A 20,911-nucleotide genomic window follows, 5' to 3' on the forward strand; every position below is an offset into this window, starting at 1 on the left:
TGTAAACAGAATGTTATATTTATAATCAATTGATGCAAGCATAAACTTATTGAGACTTGTTTATCAGGTTTAGAATCAAAGAGCACTGATTTTTTTTTTACTGGAAGCACTTAGAAGGGTGGCAACACTATACAGAAAAATGTTTTAACTTAAATGTAACATACATAGAAAAATAAGGTGTTAAATTCAATTTGCTGTCTTTTTATTTACATTTTCTGGGAACTTTTTGAACCTCATACATTTTTTGTAAATATTTTTCTTTATTTACAAGTAACTGCTTTCCTTTATCAATTCCCTTTATTAGTTATTGGATTACACAAGTTAATTCAAACAGAATTTTACATAGATTTTGTATTAGAAAATTGCACAATTAATACAGAAAATGTTCAGTATTTTTTCAAGATCTTTTTGGGCATGGCTGAAAGAAAATTAAATATTAATTAAAGTTGAAATATTTTATATGATAAAAATATTTATCTACTTGAAATTAATTTTGATTATAATTCTAACAGTTAATTCTTTCTGAAAGTAATATAGAAACTAACATTTTTCAAAATAAAGTTAGTGAAGTGTCATCATCATCATCATCATCATATGTATATTAATTACATTTTATCTTTCAATCAAGATGGATTTATTATAAAAAATAAAATAAAATAACATTTTTTTGTAAAGTCTTAAAAAGCATTTACTAATGTAACAACTACCATTACAAAGAGCACTTGGTTATTGAAATTACATTAACCCTCAGCACTGCAAGGATCAATGTCTGTTTTAATTTATAAGAGATGTCGGACTTTATTACAGAATTTGTTACGTAATACGCAAATTTTTAAATTAGAATCTTGTTTAACACATTTTGCATTGTCCAAGGTAAATTGTGACTGACTTGTGAGTAGCTTTGTCAACAATGATAAGAAAGTAACATAATACAGTTTGTTTTGCAAATTTTGGCTGGGTAATATGCAGTATTGTAAAAGAGCTGTAGAGATTATAAAAAGAATTTATTCCTGTGACTTCTCATAACAACATGCATTTTTGAAAATTAAATAACTTTTAATTATAATCACAGATTTGTTTTTGTTTTAATAAACAATAATTGAAAATATTTTATTGTCTAACAATAAGATGTTTTCAATTTTGTTTAAAATTTCATTATCAAGTCATTATGTTCAATAAATAGGAGTAATCTATAAATATATTATATTATGTATGTAAATGCAACCAACTCAGTAGTATAATAATTTACTAAACATTTTGTTTTTGAAGGTACCATCAGTCTACATTACCTTGGATAATTGAGACTCTATTATATAAGTAATACAAAAGTAAAATTTATTTAATCATTTGTACAAGGTGTTCAGACAATAATTAAATTCGTATTTATGATAAAAATTGTGTAAAGTAGTAGACTACAAACTGAAAAACAATACTTTATAAGTACATAAGGAAACATGATACATTTAATCTTCTATCAATCATGCTGTATACAATTTTTTACATGAATTAACAGCTATAATCTACTTTCAAATTCTAGTTATTTTATTTTTGTATTGAGAGTTTGGAATACTGCAGCTAACTAAAGCAATTAAAAATTGTACAGATGACTAAAAATATTATAACAAGAAAACAAAAAAGTTGCATTCATAGCCTGTTTTAATCAAACAGGATTCATAAATGAATTACACTGTCACTCAAGGATTAAAAATGTATTGCTTCTTTCACACTTACAAAATTGCACATTTTTTATTCTAGTTAAAATGATAAGATAAAAATAATAACTATGTTTTGAATTAATATACAGTACTAAGTTATATCTGATAGCTATGCACAATGTGATAAATTTCATTGTCATTAGCTGTATACTTAACTGTCAGTCAACATTAAAAAAAAATACAAAATAATCTTTAAATATTTTACTATTTAATGTTAAGCTAAAAGAGTACAATTCTAAAAAAAAAAGCTTAAATTTTAAATATCACAGATTTGTATTTGCTTTAATAAACAGTTATACAATAAAATGTTTTTAATTTTATTTACAATTTAAAAGTCATTATGTTTAATAAATAAGACTAAATAGTTTATTTAGTCTTATTTATTGTTATTAAAATTGCCACATTTAATAAGATGATATATCATCATGTTAAATATGACAATTTTAATTTAGTAATTAGTATTATAACAAGATGATATAACAAGATTTAATGTTTTGATGATAATGTTTGGGGTTGTCCATTAATTACATGTATAGTTTTAGTTATTTTTGACCCTCCTACCAAATCATGTACTTACAGTGAAATCATGTACTTTTTGCAACCCTCTCCCCCCTTAAACTGTGAATGCAAGTAATGGATGACCTATCTTATCATTGGCATCATTAATTTTTTTATTGACATATTCCAGTATTGAAAATTCTTGATAATTCAAGAAAAAACTTTCAAAATAGTTTTCTGTATTTGCAATGAATATTTTTGGTTCTCTATTGGTTCATTTATTTTCTACGATCCATTCTTTTCAGTTATAAAATAGAATAAAAAATAATTCATAAAGACAGAATCATATTATTGTTGTTATTAATTTACATTTAAATTTAAAAAATCTTTGACTCTAAGAATATTTAATAATGATTTATAAAAAATTCTCTGAATTATAATTAGTAAAAGTAGGTTTTAAAAATTCAAATTTTAAATTTTTCTTATTAAATTAATAACTAATTAATTTAAATATAAAATATTTATTTATTCACATGAATTTATAATTCTAAAGTCATCTTTATTGAGAAAATCACCATCAGATTTATAAAGTTGTCAAATAAATCTGATGGTAACTTTATTTCTGAAAAAATATGGGATGCACAAAAATCAAATTGTTTCATAACGATGCATTATTTCATAAATTTTGAAAATAGGATGTGTGCCATTTATTGTTATTTACAGCTCAAAGCAGTAATGGACTTCATACCAAATATTTTGCAATAAGTGATAATCACTGTGTGTTGTTAATTTGTCACATACAACCTTTCAAGCTATTCTGCAGTTTAGGTGTTTTGTGGATAATGGAATCCATAATGGGCTTGCTAAAAAGCTCTCTTAGTACTCACAGGACCAAAAGGGTCTTTAAAAAATGATTGTTTAGTTAGTGACTCATTGATGAATCAACAACTAAACAATCTTTACTGCTCTACAGTGGTGTAGCGTTGGTGTCAGCCGCCCGGGGCGGAGGAAAATTTCGCTGCCCCCTTATTTAGGTATTTTTACAAGATATTATTGGAAGACAATCTTCACCCGTGATTACCGGTACAAATAAATTCCAATATCGAAGTCTGCTTTTATATCGGGGTCCACGGACCCCGATATAAAAGCAGACTTCGATAACACCAGACTCATTAAGAAGTCGTTTAAGACGGACCACATCAGGGCTTTGGAGACTCTTGAGATTTACAAGGCTACCAAATCGGGGAAATGTATTAATTTCAAGGAAAGTAACGTATTATCGTGCGCGTGGTGATATGCCTCTGAGATGCATCCGCAGTGGTAATCATGTTTTACTCCTGTCTATTAAATTTACGTTGTATCATTCGTCATTACTGCACGCGGGGATATTCGATCTTTTTGAATTTCGAAAGCGTTCGATTCTTTTCGCATTCCATGATCAACGAACCTGACGAAGACCTCGGTGGAGGATCGAAAACGTTAGTTTATGTGTTAACAGTCGTCTTATGTACCGGGAATTTTAAGGTTGAAGAGACTGTATTGGCAAGATATTATTATTTATTTGAAATTTTGCCGCTCCCTATAAGTGCCGCCCGGGGCGGGCCGCCCCTGCCGCCCCCACTACGCTACGCCACTGCTGCTCTATGATTTCCTTTTTCCTAATTTTGAAACTCGTTGCCTGAAAAACAGAGCGTGTAGTTGCTCTATTTAATTGTAGTTTTTTTAGTTGCTGTGATTAAAAAATGCCAGCACCAACATTAAAATAAATGTATTCCATTTTGTGAACTAAAATTGCAATGATGAGTTGTAGGCGGTATGGATTAAGAAACAAATCACTAAATTCCAACATAATGCTTTTTACCGGTAATGCAATCCCTAGTGAAAATCATGGAAGCTATGCATCACTGCATTTAGGATGGGATTCAGCTGGTTTGTATAATGGAACATATAAAACTGGTACTTAATTCCTTTTTGTACTAGCCAAGTATCAATATTCATATTCTTTTGAAATTTTTCATGATTAAAATATCATTTTGTAAAAAATACTCTATGTCAGAGTTTGTGATTTAATAAATTAGAAGTTTGTTACTATCCTGGCAACAATTTAGTAGTGACTTTTTTTGGAAAGACCTGTGGCCATCTGGTTATATTATCTTCCGTATTGAGCCAGAAAGGTAGAGTGTTTTGAGCCCATTTCCTCACATGAGAACTTGGCATGGCATAAGAGAAAACACAAATAAAATGGAAAATGGAGCAAGAACAGTCTACCAGGGCAGATGAGAAAGGAATGAAAGAAGAAAGCCCACTCTTTCTTCATAGTGGAGGGATTGTGAGTAGAAAGAAGAATAGACTGTGATGACAAGCTCCCAGATAGTATCTGGATATTAAAGTGAGTGTTCCCGGACTTCGTTTTTGGAACTATCACTTTATTTGTGTTGTCTCTGTTTTATTTGTACATATTAAACAAACAAATATATTAAAGATTACATGACACTTCGTATGTGGGTGTTTACCCACTGCTATTTATTTTTCTTCAAATAAATTATATTCAGGAATTGACTCTTGTCTTTGCGATAAATTTTTTACAAAGGATATATATATATATATATATATATATATATATATATCCTATAGATATATATATATATATATATATATATATATATATATATATTTGCAAGAAATTTTTTTATTTTGTAATGTCTTTCAAACCAGAAATTTAATAAGGACTGAAAAATTAATTAAAAAGTCCATTAAGGCATTTGAAGGCTTTTAAGCTTGTCAAGCACCAGCAAATTTGATAACCTCCAGTACACTAAGTACTGAAATAAAATGCTAATGATTCCCACATAATGATACACATACTAATGATATGCAATTAGTTTATTCTCATCTTTTTACTGGAAGAGTTTTGTTTCAATATTCTTTGTCAAAGAATATCGACTTAGTTATGGGACGAGGCTAGAAAACAGGAAAACAAAAGTACATTGATCAAGCCTGGGCCCACATATCAGAACCTTGAGAGTCTCGTGTGGCCTGCGAGCCATGCAAGTTGCTCGTGACTGTATTAAATTTTCATTAAATATGGAATAAGGCAATAGATTGGTTTGGTTTAATTTGGTTACTTCAACACATAGGCAATCTGTTTAAGTTCGTCGCTAAATACGGATAGCCCTCTAATCACCTTTTCATCATAGTGTCATCATAGTGTCAAGGGGATGCCATCCGGGAGGGGAGGACTTTCTACGGTAAACCTGGCCCCTATTCAGGTGTTACTAACATGAAGAAAGCCTGGAAAACTCCATGTGGCCAGCCCATAGCGATGAGCAAACCCATGATCAGTGGTAGGCTTTGGCAATAGATTATTATTGGTTTTAATTAACTGACTGATTTAATTTAATGGAAAGTTGAAATATCAAACATTGCTGAAAATATAATACATACTAATTAGACTATTGAACAACATATGATTCATATAAATTTGTAATTTTGAGGATTAGCAAATGTATTTTATGAAATGTTATCTGAAAGAAATTGTAGGGAAAGTTATTTGTACATTTCAATAAATTTCTCAATAATTTATTGAGAAAGATACTGAACACATAAGTATGAGATATTTGCACATTTATAAATATATAATTCTTAGTTATTTAGGCCTATTAGTGGTCGTGGATTTGTGCCTCACCAACGGGCCGTCCTCAGGACTATATAGAGTCCTTGGGGCTGGCCACGTGGAGTTTTCTGGATTTTCTTCACGTGTCTAATACCTAAACAAGGGGCTGGTTCCCATGTATCTCATTGCCATACACAAACAACAAACTTAGCTATTTAATACAGCAGCATTTTATCTTTTATTTATAGTTTTTGGAGTTTTCTCTCATTTAAAAATTAATTACTGTATTATTTACAGTATTTGCTGTATAATTTTGTATTTTAAATATTCTTAAATATGGTCATCTGAAAACAAACAAATCTTTATCTATATGTTTTTAATTCTAAATTGAAGCCATTAAAAAGAAACTTGTGTCTACTTTAAAAACTTAATAATTGTTCTGAAATATTACAATTTTTCTAGAAATTTTGATTATCAAGAGCATTGTAGATGTATATTATACAAGTTTTCTTATTTCCTTCCATCCTACGGGCAGTAAGAGGGCCTTTTGCTATGCTCATTGTTGTGTAACTAGGTCGTAATGAGTGACCGGCTGATGAGGCAAGGCCTGACAGGCTATTGTAGAAAAGTGTTTTTTTTTTTTGCTGCCCAGATTTGATTCTGGATCCCCAAAAAGTTAGGCCGAGGCCCTAACTGTCAGCCATTCAACTGGACCATACAATAGTTTAAGAGGCCTTATGTCATAGCTATCTGGTTAATAAAAAGTCATCACCCAATTCAAAAACACCAAAAAAACCCATTCAATAATGATAGATAAAAGGCCCCTATACATAAATTCTAAACATTAATGTAATAATTTATATCTAATGCTATATTGACTTTTTTTGACACAAATAATTAAAATTAAAAGAATTACTAAGAGAAATTATTAAATATTTTCAAGACTTTGTTGAAATTTTCTGGAATTGCAAAAATTCTACCAGTAATTTACCCAGTAAAGTAGAAAAATTCAAATCAATTTAATTGTTACCACTATTAAAATAATGTATCAAATCTTACCTCAGTTGCTTTTGAGCATTCCTAAAACGTAAAGAAAAATGATTAATATTTTATTTTATATTTATTTATTGATTTAATATTTAAATATTAATTATTTGAATACAAGTACTTACAGATATATAACTTGGAGAACAGTTAGTAGAATTTTTTCCTATGGCTTCCATGTAACAGTCCTTCCACTATATTGAGGTAAATGTAAATTTAATATTATTTAATGATTCGAACGGTAATTTCTATTCAAATTATTAACTTACTTCTCCCAATTTTATAACCATTTCTTTTATATTTTTTGGATAACAAATTTTTCTCATGAATTTTTCCTTTTTGCCTAAGGGTATGTGTTTTTCTTGACACTTTCTCATTGCTTCAACATCCTGAAAAATATAAAAAATTTAAAAAATGTTAATTTCTCGATAATTATATTTAAATTTTTATATATAAAAGGTTAAAAATTTACTTTTCTCGGAGCTTTCTTCATCAAGCAACAGAATCTTTCAGATCTTTCCCGTTCATCTTTTTTCTCTATAATTTTGGAAATATTTTTTTTTTTTTTAAATAAATTACATTTAAAATGAAGATAATTATTTATTTTTAAAAAAGTCATACTTAAATTACAGAAATATGCCAAAATTGGAGCGCCTGTTTGTGGATATTTTTTCTAAAACAATACGTTTTACTTTGTATTTTTTATAGAGAAAATTCATAATTGATAAGATTTTCACTTACCTCAACATTGACTTCTTCGTAGCATTTCTAAGGTATACCAAATTAAAATAATAAATAAATAAAATAATAATATAAAATGTTTTAATAAAAAATAAATATACCTTTGGTATTTTTCCACAAAAATCTTTATTTTTCTGAAATATTTAAAGCGTTAATTTTGAAAGTTTAAAAACTTTTAAATTAGTGGAAGAATTTACTTTACCTTTACTTCTTTGATACAATTAATTAACTGAAATAAAAAATTATATAATTGACTGTTATAAATGTTAAAATTTAATTTTAAAGACAAATTAAGCAACCTTTTCTCTTAATTCATCATCATTGCAAGCTTTTTCCCCCAGTTCTGAATAGGTAGATCCATTAGACAATTTCTCTTTACATTCATCTAATGCTTCAGTAAACTACCAAAAAAATGTAATTACTTTAATTTTAATTAATAAACTGTTAATACTTTAATTTTTAAAGACTTTTCTTTAACTTTACAACATTAAAAATGTATTTTCCTTACCACAACATGAGCATGTTCCTTGATACAAGTAACAAAATCTGGGAATTTTATACCTGAAAAATTATATTAATTCATAAATATAATTAAAAATAAAATTAAAATAGTCAAAAATAAGAGGACTCACTACACAGTATCTGTTTAGATCTTTGTATATTAGCAGCAGTAAATGTAGAGAGAAGGATTATCAACCAAAGCCTCATGTTTAGATTGGAGCTTATAATGCAGTGGGAAGGTTACGCAGTTACATAAATAAGAATTTCCTGTTTAAATTGTATTTTATTTCCGTTTTAAAACAATGACACTTGCGAAAACAGGATAAAACGTTGCAGTATTTGCTCATCTGAAAAGAATTTTTATCAGAATTTAGCTAAACAATCACAATGTTTTACAGAGCGTGAATGCCTGTAATTTATGGTTATTCGGAATTTTTAAGTGATGTAAATCATAAGTACTATATTTATGTAATTATAAACAAACTGGAGTGTTTTTACTTCAGTTAAGGTTGACTTTAATGAGGAGACTTCCTTCATAAATATAAGATAAAGTATGACTTTTCTGTATGTTCTCTATAATTTAATTTAATTTGTTTTTTTAAAAACTATATTTTAACTAATATAAAATCTTAAAAAATATATATATTTCTCTGTAATGAGTGAATAAAATGAAAGAAAAAATTATCTGTTTACAGCATTTTTTACTAATATTCTAGCAATCTTTGTACATTTGAATTTCCCTTTCCCTTTGAAGAGTTCTTATTTCGGTAAAATATATAATTTCTTTTTTTAAATTTTAACTCTTGGATAGATTTGATGTTTTATTAATCAAAACACGAAAAGGGATGACGAATAATTCAACAATTTTTCTTAAATTTCGTCAGTATAAAGCGTGTTATCCGTAGATCGACACGCATTTTCTCTTTTCTTATTTCTAATAAAAATTAAACTGTACACGAAATTCTTAATGCAAGATGTTTTCTAACGTGTATAACGCAGCGAAATTTAATGCTAAATATAAATTATCGATAAAAAAAAAATGTCTGGCAGTCTTATATAACACAGCATTAAATTTCCTTGCGTTATATACAGAATGCATTTGTATTACGAGTCGTTATCATTTTTAATTTCCTGGTTATTATGTAACGGAGGGAAAGTAATGACCCCCAGGATTTTCACATTTTTGCAGTAAAATATCTGTTAACGAAACTAAAATTTATCATGAAAATATCCTGCTACAAACTGTCAATGAGATAAATTACCTAGTAATTAACTTTGACTGGAACTTAACATTTAAATCGCACATTTCTAAACTCAACAATAAAGTCAAACAAGCAATCGATAATCTTTTGTTTTTATGCAGCAAATTGAAAACTTCTGACTTAAGAATACACATGAAACTTTACAATTCTTTATTAACCCAATGATATTTTACGCCAGTCCCATTTGGAGCTTGGATTATCTCTACAAATTAGAACTATTTCATATTTACTATCTACGCAGATTATTTCAGTTAGAACGGACAATACCCGGAAATGCACTACGTCATGAAACCAATCGTATATGGTCCTTCCCGTTTATATTAAAACGAATCATTAAATTTTATTACAGACTCAAATTCAATAGTGACAACAATTTGATTGCTTTATATCATGAAAACATCAAGCAAAGTAAACTTCAAAAAAATAAACTGCTATGGCATAACAAATTAAAAACTATCTTCAACTCTTTTGGAGTATCAGAACTACTATTTCAAGATAACATTCAAGATTGGAAAACAGGCTACTCACTACTTTTGAACTCAGCTATGGCACAATCCATAAACAAAGATCAGCTCTCCCTACATAGCAGTAAATATCATCCGTGGTACTTAGATATATTTAAAATACCATCAGTTCAATCATATATGTTGTATTCGGTAAATTTGAATGTAAAACGCCTTATAGCACAACTTCGTTTAAATAAATATTCGCTGTATGTTAACAACACTTATATAAGCTTATCAACAAAATGTTTCTTATGTAACTCCGACGATTTAACACCTTATCATTTAATATTAAAATGTCCAAAATTAAACGATATTCGTGAACACTATGACATAACTCGAACTTATAAATGCAACTCGCTAATAGGATTGTTAAAAAACTTCAACAAAATGAGTAAAAAAGACTCATATAAAATTTATAACTATTTTTGTAAAATAATCGACATTTATAAAAACAAAACAAACTAACACTAATGAAGTATTAAAATATGCTATTATTAATGAAATAGAACAATAAAATTGTAAGATTCAAATTAAAAATGTTTGGAATGTATTCGCGGAAAAATAGGTGTAAATTAATTAAAATCAAAAAATATTGTAAAGTAAAAAACAAGTAAACAATGTAAATGTAACCCCCTTGTAATAGGGAAGAAATTCTCAATGGACAATAAATGATAAATGATGATTTTCACATTTTTGGACTAGGGGGACGTTGAAACGTCGGGAAATTCAAAAATTTGGGGATGTATGGATGTGTTTGTGGGAGGAGAGCACGATCTTTTCACCCACTTCGAAGCTTAATAACTCCCATACCTTTTGTCGAAAATTTCTGAAATTTTGCAGGGAGGTTTGTGTATTAGAGAAAAAACGTTTCTAAAAATTTTTAGGAAAATTGGACCATTGGTTCGGGAGATATGGCCCATCTCTTAATATCTCCCGAACCGATCTGAAGACTTAAAGGTAATGGTAACAATTATTAGAGATGAAAACAAAATAAAAAAAAATACCGGGAAAGTCAAGCAACAACATTGCCAACTTTTTCAAAAATTAGGTATTGTATGCTATATTAAAACAGATTTTTAACGAATATTTACTTAAATACGTGTGGAGATTACGCGCGATTTGACGCGTGAGTTACTTAGTAACAGGTGTAAGATTCTTACATTTAAATAGAGAAATTACGAGAATTTAGCACGAATTTCGAAACTTAAGGACTAAAACTTACTCAATGTTTGCTTTTTATCCCCAAAAGGCGCCCTATTGCTATAAGAGAAATGGTAATTAAATCAAGTAATTCCGATAAGCTGGCTTCTTCTTTAATACTCTTTCGGCGATGTCCCTGTCTCTTTTGATCGGATCCTGGCATATTTTTGTCGATAGTTAATGTAGTGAATACTCGTATTTGAAGAGAAGTTTAAAATCTCCGGAAATTTATTTTATTCGAGTGATTCAGATTTTTAGATAAGATTTAATTGCAAGCGAGGGATTATTTTAACTCCATGGTGTTCATTAACGAGCTTTGGCATTTCGAAATACGCTTTCATTAACTTTCCCAGTCGAAAATAAAGACTTTATTGAAAGATTCGGTGGATACAAACTCGAGAAAAGTTATAAAGTCGATATAAATAATCTTGTATATAAAATGTTTGCTGTTATTTAGAGTTATATTCGAGTTAAAAATTAATATAAAATATTTTTATAATTATAAAAAAAAATTGTGAAAGTTGATAATTACGTAAGAAATTTTTTTTTAATTTGTTTTCTTTGTAAATATATAATGATGCGATTTTATTTTAACGTCATGTATTAGCGGGTGGTCTGAAAATGAAGGAGGAATGTTGTTGTTCGTATAAAATATTTTTAAAAACTTAAAGAAGTATATTCTAATTTTATTAGAATTAATTATTTTATATCTTCAGAAATATTTTCTCTTATTTTAATAATAATTTTTGGACTCTGGACACTTTGAAACGTCGAGAAATGAAAAAAAATTCCGGGGTAATTTCTGTATCTATGGGTGTTTGCGTGCGGGGGCACGATTTTGTTCACCTTGTTTGAAGCTTAATAACTTCTGTGCTATTTATCCAAAATTTCTAAAATTTTGATAAATAGCAGGGAGGTTTGTTTGTTAGGGGGATCAATGCTGTTAAATTTTGGTGGTTAAAAATCGAGGGGGTGGGGAGATAATGGGAGTCGTGTGTATCTTCAATAGCGTCGGACTTAATGACGGTTTTACTCGTTATTAGCATTTACAGTTTTTTATAAAACTCATCCCTATCCTCAAAATTAAGCTTTTTGCCATTTTATAAGAGTTGAAAATATAAAATGTGCTTTTAATAAAATATGATAAGAGATGGCGCTACCAATGTTGCCGGGAAAGTTAAGCAACTCGCTGCTAGTTTATTTTTAATGGAGACAAATTCTGTACGCTTCTCTAGGTTAATTGAATTTATCTTTATTTAAATATTGTAAAATGAATAATCATTAAGTATTCTTTATATATTTATTTTAAGCTTTTGATTAAGAAAGGGCAAACGCTCTCTATACCCTTCCCCGAATACGCTTAACTTATACGTATAAAATACACAATATATATCAATACTGTATGTTGGTGGTGCTCATTTGTATATTAATAATAATCTCGCGTTAGTTTAGAGAGGAACAAACAAAGCCATTTAGTCCAGAAATTCAGGTTTTTTCATTAATTTTTATTTATATGTTTTTATGATTTTTGGACGGGGTGGAAATCAACGTTACACCACAAAATAGGATAACAATCAAATTTCTTAGAATAGAATGAATATTGAATCTCTGATGGCTGCTAAAATATAGCTTATTTGTTCAGAATTAACCAGAAAGAAGGGCTTGGAACGGTGATTATATAAGTCTAGAATGTGCTGTATATACAGGTATATGAACTTAAAATAGAAATAAGTTATATAGCTTTTTAAGTGATGTATATGAAAAAATTATATGGTGATTAATAATGATCCATATATTTAAAACAAAACAAAATACTTTAATATTAAATAATTCCTTAATTTCGTGTAAAAATCATCTTGTCACCTTGATTATTGCAAATAGTGCATTGCGTTACAAACGAATAGTGACAGTGACTCTTGGGAATGGGGATTACTGCACCGCCATTTTAAAATTGCAGAACTGTACCTTCCCACTGTCTGTTCTTCGTTAATCTCGAGAATGGAGTTGAAAGTCGAGAGCGGATGTGGAAAGCGTAGAGACTGTAGCTTCGTTAACTATATACGAACTTCCGGTGAAGTGAGTTTTTTAAATTAGAAGATGCAGCCCGGTATTGTGACAACGTCACAATAAATAATCGCTAGTTTCTTATTCGTTTTTCTTTTGAAGAGACGGGCGGACGCTCTTTTATTGTGGCTTCTCTAGATAATTGCCTGTGATGGCTAGTGGTAAAACCTGCAACATCGTGGCATTAAGAATAAATAAAAAAGAAAAAAGCATGGAAATCTCTTTCAGTGTGAGATCAGAAACTTTAGTCAATCTTAATAAAGATTTATCTTCTCTTTTTTTTAACTTTCTATGTGCTTTCACTACATATTTAAGAATTTCTTGAGGGTAAAATGGTTTGAAAACAATTTTTCTAAGCTGAGTTTGGCGCTTTAGTCTCGAGAATGGAGTTACCTAGATGAAAATCGAGACCGGATATGGAAAGCGGAGTGCCTTGTGGCACTCCGCTTTCCATATCCGGTTTTGATTTTCTATTAACAAGCCCGATTAACTATATGCGAACTCAAGGTATATAGAGATAGATGCGAACTTCTGGTCTGGACTGGAAGTCACGTGATTTGTTAAAGTTGAAATATGATTAAAAATTGCAGCCCGGCATTGTGCCAACGTCTCAATAAGTAATTACTCGTCTTCTATAGGTTTGATTACACTAAATAGTAGTTAATTGAATACGATTAATTATCATTAGTCACACTAAATAAGAACGATGACTAATTCGAGTGTGATGATAATTATTAATATTTATTATATATTTAATTACGTCTTTACCTAAAAATATCATATCTCTTAATTTTACGTACTCAAATTTTTCGTTTTCATTCAAATAATTTCAAATAAAAATTCAAATTTAAAACTTTTCTGGAGGCTTTCGACGTTTTATTCATCATAAACGCGGCCTGATTCACAGGAACTTACAATGGACACGATTAGAATTGCAAGAGATGTGTCTAGGCGGATAAGCAGCTAAACAAGCGAGTAAATAAGTACAAAGACCGTTTCGACGAAATGTATTGTGTCATTGACTCGCTTACTTAGCTGCTCGTCATCTAGACGCACCCAAAATACAATACTCACGATGCTAATGAAAATTCATAAAGATCCAAATTTCTGAAGATGGATGATGGCTTCCATCTCTTGACTATTTTCGAATGTTTGTTGAATCTGTGGAATAATATAATACGTCTTTCAAAATTAGCATTTGTTCACTAGTGGAGAAGTGGATAAATCCACCGAACACCGATAGTTAGTCCCCAGTTTTCTTCCGACCAATAGGCTAGTCACGGGTTTTTTCACATATCCGAATATAGGGCATCTCCATGGCATTGCCCTAATCATCGAGATTAACATTCAGCAAAAATGATGTTAAACACGCCATATATTCAACAATTAATATGGTGAACATTGAATATATCTTTTATATATATGAAGAATGCAATGCCATTGGCACATACATTATGGTATCGCACGCTTCATACATGTTTATCACAACTCTTCAGATTTTTTAAAATTATAAGACACGTTCTCAATGTGAGAATTAACGCAATTCGTACGAAGGAAAAATTATTTTTCTCTGAAAAAAATATTTAAAAATCGCATCGTCTACTGAAAATGCTTACGACATAATGATACAATGTTTTTAAAAGTATCTACACGATGTTGCAATATATGATAATGAGAGAGGCGATGCTCTCGAGAAGCTCTCCGAAATATTAATCATTCTATAATTGAAATTAAATACTTTTATATAAATTTCAATTAGGTAATTAATTAGATGTCTCAGTATTCCTTAAAGATATCATTCAATTTTCGGTATCATCTGTCAGTATCTAAAAAGATCGATTAGAACCGTTGACTGTCCGCTTTCACCAAAAACTTGACACCGAGAAAATTGATTGCGATTTTTATACCAATTGTAAGACATTTAAAGCAAAATTACAGATAAAACCCATTTCTTCAATCGAGTGAACGTATTTTTATTCTATATTTTGAGATGTGATTTGTCATTTAGTAGAAAGTTTAATTGCTTCAAACGAATTATAATTAAGTCATAAAAACTAATCAAACTTGGTTACAAATTTGCATCTGATTGCATAGAAATGTACGATCTTCCCTCGTACATTTTAATACATGGAAATATTTTAAACATATTTCGTACTTTATAGTATTCGGGATCCTTTTTTTCTTTGACTCTACGTCCTGTGACCATTGAGAGGGGCTTTTTCGGATCCATCACGGGTTTGGCCAGGTGGGCGGGTATCGAAGTACGTGTCATTCAAATACGACGTCACATCAGACTACCACTCCTTCCTTGTCACGTTTGTCACCAATTTTTACACGACCCTTCAAACTGATGTCATACTTGAGCTGCCGACCCCCGATATTAAAATCAAACAATTCTGTAAAACAGATCTACAGTAGGGCCTACATTAATTTATTCGTTCTCCCTGCCAAGGCAAGGCTAATTTTAACACTCTCTCACTCCCTGTCATAAAATTTTTACATAATAATGAAAATTCTCGACAGAATTTATGTCTAATTTATATAATTCTGTTTCCTAGTAATGAATTGTAATCCGTAATATGATCGTAAAACCTGTTTCTTTGATAATATCACATTCTTTCAGAACAATAGGAAGTCATTAATTAAAAACTTTGTGAAATTGTAGTCCAGATCATCTTTTCGTGTTTTCTAAATTTGACAGAAAATTGGAATTTATTTAGGTATTCAGCTTTGTGTATACACGAAAGGGGCCTCCCATTAATTACGCAAAGAGTTTTTGAGCTATTTTCACTTACTTCCTACTTGTAGCCTATACTTTTGGCAAACTCCTTCCCTTAATAATTCCCCGAATTAAAGAAATGACTAATATGCTATGCGAATATTTTCTGATAGTTTATTCATATGACTGGTATGTGGGCTTACAAGAACAAATTCGGATGCCACTAATTCCTCTGAAACAGTCCTCTACCTCCTCCCAATCATGTACAATGACGTACTGTACGACATATTTCACCCCCTTTAAACCGTACAGTAATTAATGAACGGCTCCAGAGATCCAAGTATACATTTCCGTTTCTCAATTATATTAAATTTTTCTTATTGTAAAAGAAAAAATTAAGAAGACGCTTAGTATTCAAAGTTTTTGATTATGAAAGCCTGAAACAAATTTCTAAGATATCTTCAGTCGATAAATTCACTTAAATTTCAAGAAATAAAGTGACAAATGGTCTCGATAAGAAGACCTTATCTCGGTACGAACATGACATGAAAATGCAAACAGCAATGAAGTAAAGAATATTAGTAAATTTAAATCCTTATCTGATGAAGTTTGAATGAAAAGAAACCAGTTTTTATTTATGCCAAAACTTGAAATAATAGCAATTTACACAGTTTACAACTCAGATGAAGTGTAACCATATCGAATATTATAAATCTAATAGGCCTAATGGAATCGAAGTTTTTAAAATACGAATTATTCGTGAATTAGAGAAAGTTAACAGTAAAATCGTTTAAAAATAAACGTGTTCTACGATATATCATAACATCGTTCGAATTTTCTTTAGGAATCAACTTTAATAGGGAGGACTTTCTAGGAGAAACTGGCACCCATTTAGGTTTTAGACACGAAGTAAACCCGGAAAACTCCCCTGCTGTTGGTGAGATATGAACCCACGACAACCAACTACAAGGGTTTAGTGATTATATCCCTTTTTATAGGCTACAAGTAGTCTCGCTCTATATACTGAATGAAATAAAAAGAAATTATTGTGCTGCAATTTGAAAAAATTGTAGACCTATAAATTCCCACCGCCATCCGTCCGTCTTTCCTTAATATTGAGAACGGAGTTAGATAGATGTGGTCTGAGACCAGTTATGGAAAGATTAGAGGCAGGAGGTCCCGATTAGCTGTATATGAACTTCCGATGCAAACCGGATATTACGTTTTTTCAATTCAAATATCCTTCCAAAAGCAGTTAAAAGAATCCTCGGGTATATCTGACAAGACCACAAATCTTAAAATTATTGGAGAAACACAGCAACTACAACTTCAAAAAAACAAAGGCTTTCGTGGTTGAGACGTCTCAGATGCTACTCTCCACTCGACCATTTCGAATCAACTAATGGATACAGGTGTAGAGGAAGACCAGAAATTCGGTTTTTGCAAGATATTGCCCAAACAGTGGGTAGTAAGAAGGTGAAATCTCTCGGTTAATGTTACCTATGGTGCCAAAATGGCGGCTCGTCTCTGATTCAAGAAAACAGAAGAAAGAAAACAGTGAGGACGCACGTTCTAACCTAACCTAATCTACTCTAATAAATTACCATAATTATTACCAACAAAATTATTAGGATAGGTTAGGTTAGGTTAGAACGTGCGTCCCCACTGTTTCCTTTCTTCTGTTTTCTTGAATCAGAGACGAGCCGCCATTTTGGCACCATAAGTAACATTAACCAATCTCTCTTCGACGTCTTCATTCTTGCTTCGAGATGGGGAGACGTGCAGAAATCAATTGATTTCTGCACGTTTGTATCACAAACGGTGTAAATAAAATTTAAAAAGTAATAGACGTATGTATTAAAATTTATTAACATTTATCTGTTTTTTAATTTCGACGTTTTAATTTATGTTTCAAGTATTTTTCGAATTTTTCTTTTAAGTTTAAATATTCATAATTAAATTTGTCAATAGAGGGAAGCACCTACACAAGGAAAAAATTCTGTTAATTACGTTTAATTATGAAATCATACACGAGGATAACTTTATAATAGGAGAGATATTTTCGTAAAATTAGAATTTTTGAAGAAATATCTAATTATATATATATATATATTTAAAAATCCAATAATAGCTTCTCAATTCTTTCATGTCAGTGCAATTTAAATTATTCTAAAATGTGCTTTTTTTAAATGTTACAGTATAGTACAGTACATTTTATAAAATATTCTTTATAATCTTTTATTTATTAAATTATATTTTCTGAAATTAAAGAGATTTCTACAGTTTCATAAGTCAGGCTTATAAGCTGCACGATATCATCTATAATAGAAAGGATCCTCTCTGAATTCTCATAAATTTCTATGCACGGGTGTCGATCCGTAAGGAGACATATCGTCTAATATTTTTTTACAGGCAAATTGTTCTCCTCCTAAAATCTATACGTATTTTATACCACACTACAAAAATTAAAGTAGAAACCACAAGTATAACTTATTTTTTGTATATAACCCGACAGTAAAAACTTTTTCTTACTTATTGTCATTGGCTCGACTCCCCCAATACTGTATACATACGGATCGATGCCGATTTTCGTGGGTAGTGACGTCGTTTGTCTTCCTCACGTTGGATTGGGCCTGATCTAATGAAGATCAGAACCTTCGTGCAATTAACCAGCATGAATGATGATAAAATTGATATCTATAGTATATTAGTAAGGTGGTGGTATTTCTCGTTAATCGAGTCAGTTCATTCAAGGAACTGAATTGGTTAGCTGGGCCAACGTTTCATAAATTTGGTCCAGTTAACTATTCCAAATCTTTGTAGATTGACTCGGCTCTTCAAAAATATATTACACACCTTAGATCCTTAACAATTTTTATAATTGATGCTATACAGGAAACAATACTTTAGTTAGAAAATTCATCCCAAATTTGAATTTAATAATTACACTTCAATTCTAATGAGAAATGACAGAAAATAATGAGCTTGAAGTTTCATTATTTTGATAAAATTCCGGGTATAATTAGAATTTTTTAAAGGTTTTTTTTCAGCGAGAAATTAGATTAATTTGTTTTAACAATAGTAAAATAGGTCAACAATATATTAGATTTGTCTATAACACTATGCAATAACAAACATTTTCATATAGTCCTCTTTTTGAAATGTTGAAAATCATTGTCCTATCTACTTTATTGTGGGTCAGAATGAATGTATCGAATAGATTATAGTGTACTAACAATTGTAATTTAATTAAGACATTTAAATATTTATTCTATTGAATGAATAGCCAACAATGGACACGTTGCTTCTACCGCATTATAAACATGCGATCTTTCTATAGGATTTCCAGTTTGTGTTTTTTCAATAGAGAAATTGTACAATTATACAAATTATAAAGACAATTGATATTCTACTGTCAACTGTTTCTTTCTTTTTTTTTTAATTTATATGTAAAAGTGTATGAAAAATAGTATAAATATAACTAAATATTTTCATATTTTAATTTTGTTTTCTAGTTATACGTAAAGCTTTATAATCATCGAAATATTAATTATTTTAATTATTTGCTTATGTGAACATTATATTTTTCCAACAAGACAAATTCTTAATTTAATTGATGAGTACTGTCAATGCGCTGTAACTAGGCATGTAAATTGGGTTGAACAGAGTCAGATTTAAATTATTTGTGGTTCTAAGTTGTAACAAATCCTTTTTCTCCATAAATAATAATAAAATTTTAAAACGTGACGCTCTAGCTCAGTATCGCGAGGCCTTAATTTGCAGTTTATTTAGCTGATATGTAAATTCGACGTTAAACCTCTTATTAAAATCTTGATAACTTGATGGAAATGATTAACTATTTTCATAAATTAATTCAGAAATTCAGTTTCATGACTTCTAAATTAATTTGCGCTATTTCGGTTTTCAATGCGATTATTATTTTTTAATTTGTTCCGAAATATATTTGAATTACAATCAAGTTCTTAAGCCGTTCTGTAGAAAAATATGTCAAAATTGTCATAAAACACCAAGTCTGAGATGTGAAAAAGTTATTTTTATAAGGTTATATTCCACTATAAAATAATACATAACAAAACACCATTAAATTATAATTTTGTGTTTAACTTTGAATTCATAACGTGTTTCACATTTAACTTCCTTCTTTTGTGCAAAATATAATTCATTTCTTTAATATTTAGTAGAGGTAGGGGAAAGTAAGGTATTGGCACTATCCTGGGTAATACCGTCACTCTCAGTAACTATTTTGCTTCAGAAACTTTGTAACATTGCCAGTAGATAGCGGCTACAATTACAAACATGTTTAGTTGAAGCCATTAGCCTGCTTTTTCATCTGTTGTCAGTGTTCGGTTTTGCATGTTTATGCGGATACGATGTAATTTTTTGCTTATCCGAAAAATAGAGATATTTGGATTTAACAATTTCTTTTGTTTTTATCACTACTTCTTACGATTATTAATAAACAGTGAATTTTTTACTTGGCGGAGAGTCACTGCCGTGACTCCTGATAAGTTGATATAGCCTACGTAACAAAGTTCTTCGCGTGTTCTTTTCTCAAATCTAAAAGTTCTTTGCGATATTATGTTGGGGTTAATGGCACCCCAGTAATCGGGATAGTGTCACCACATGACTGTATTATCTCATGTGTGTTCATTATGATTTCTTTTATATCTGAGCCTTAAAAAATTTTCCCAGATATCACTTGCAGAAGCTTGCGCTAGAAAATTTAAATTTAATGTGATTGTAACTGATACTTCTTCCTTGCCAGTGGTCATTTCAAGTAATGATAATCTCAATAAGCGACATTTGACTATTTCAATTGGAACCTAAATAAATATTGAAAAACTTCTCTAAAATTTATTTATTAATTCTGTTTTGGAGATTACGGAGGCATTAAGCTAAATGCGTGGCGGATTTACCCGATTAGTAAGGTAATTCAGTTATGCTGCAAATTTTTCTATGGAAAAAAACGTGTTAGGACAATTCGCTATGCAGTCTAATGGAAGAAAAAAATCACATTTAAATTATTA

General features: G+C 29.9%; 1 protein-coding gene across 1 annotated transcript; it reads right to left on the reverse strand.

Moving 5' to 3' along the window:
• Positions 1–278: 278 nt before the first annotated feature.
• Positions 279–11,398, reverse strand: LOC136973818 (uncharacterized). The gene is made up of 13 exons (XM_067268595.1): positions 11,103–11,398; positions 8,244–8,459; positions 8,120–8,172; positions 7,911–8,012; positions 7,814–7,840; positions 7,713–7,745; positions 7,612–7,638; positions 7,492–7,543; positions 7,343–7,407; positions 7,140–7,259; positions 6,999–7,064; positions 6,886–6,906; positions 279–418 (listed from the first exon to the last, which is right to left on the reverse strand). Exons 2-13 carry the CDS (start codon positions 8,317–8,319, stop codon positions 398–400), a joined length of 663 nt encoding a protein of 220 aa, XP_067124696.1. The 5' UTR covers positions 8,320–8,459; positions 11,103–11,398; the 3' UTR covers positions 279–397.
• Positions 11,399–20,911: the final 9,513 nt, after the last annotated feature.

The sequence above is a fragment of the Centruroides vittatus genome, unplaced genomic scaffold (assembly GCF_030686945.1).
Source record: "Centruroides vittatus isolate TY-2023 unplaced genomic scaffold, ASM3068694v2 contig_329, whole genome shotgun sequence".
Taxonomy (NCBI): domain Eukaryota; kingdom Metazoa; phylum Arthropoda; class Arachnida; order Scorpiones; family Buthidae; genus Centruroides; species Centruroides vittatus.

Bases quoted from the DNA above. Each gene is read 5' to 3' on its own strand.
- LOC136973818 (XM_067268595.1), bottom strand. From the start codon at position 8,319: ATGAGGCTTTGGTTGATAATCCTTCTCTCTACATTTACTGCTGCTAAT. The intron at 7,639-7,712 runs GTATATTTATTT...GGTATACCTTAG, and splicing joins TTTGTGGAAAAATACCAAAG to AAATGCTACGAAGAAGTCAA. The intron at 7,260-7,342 runs GTAAATTTTTAA...TATATTTTTCAG, and splicing joins TGAAGAAAGCTCCGAGAAAA to GATGTTGAAGCAATGAGAAA.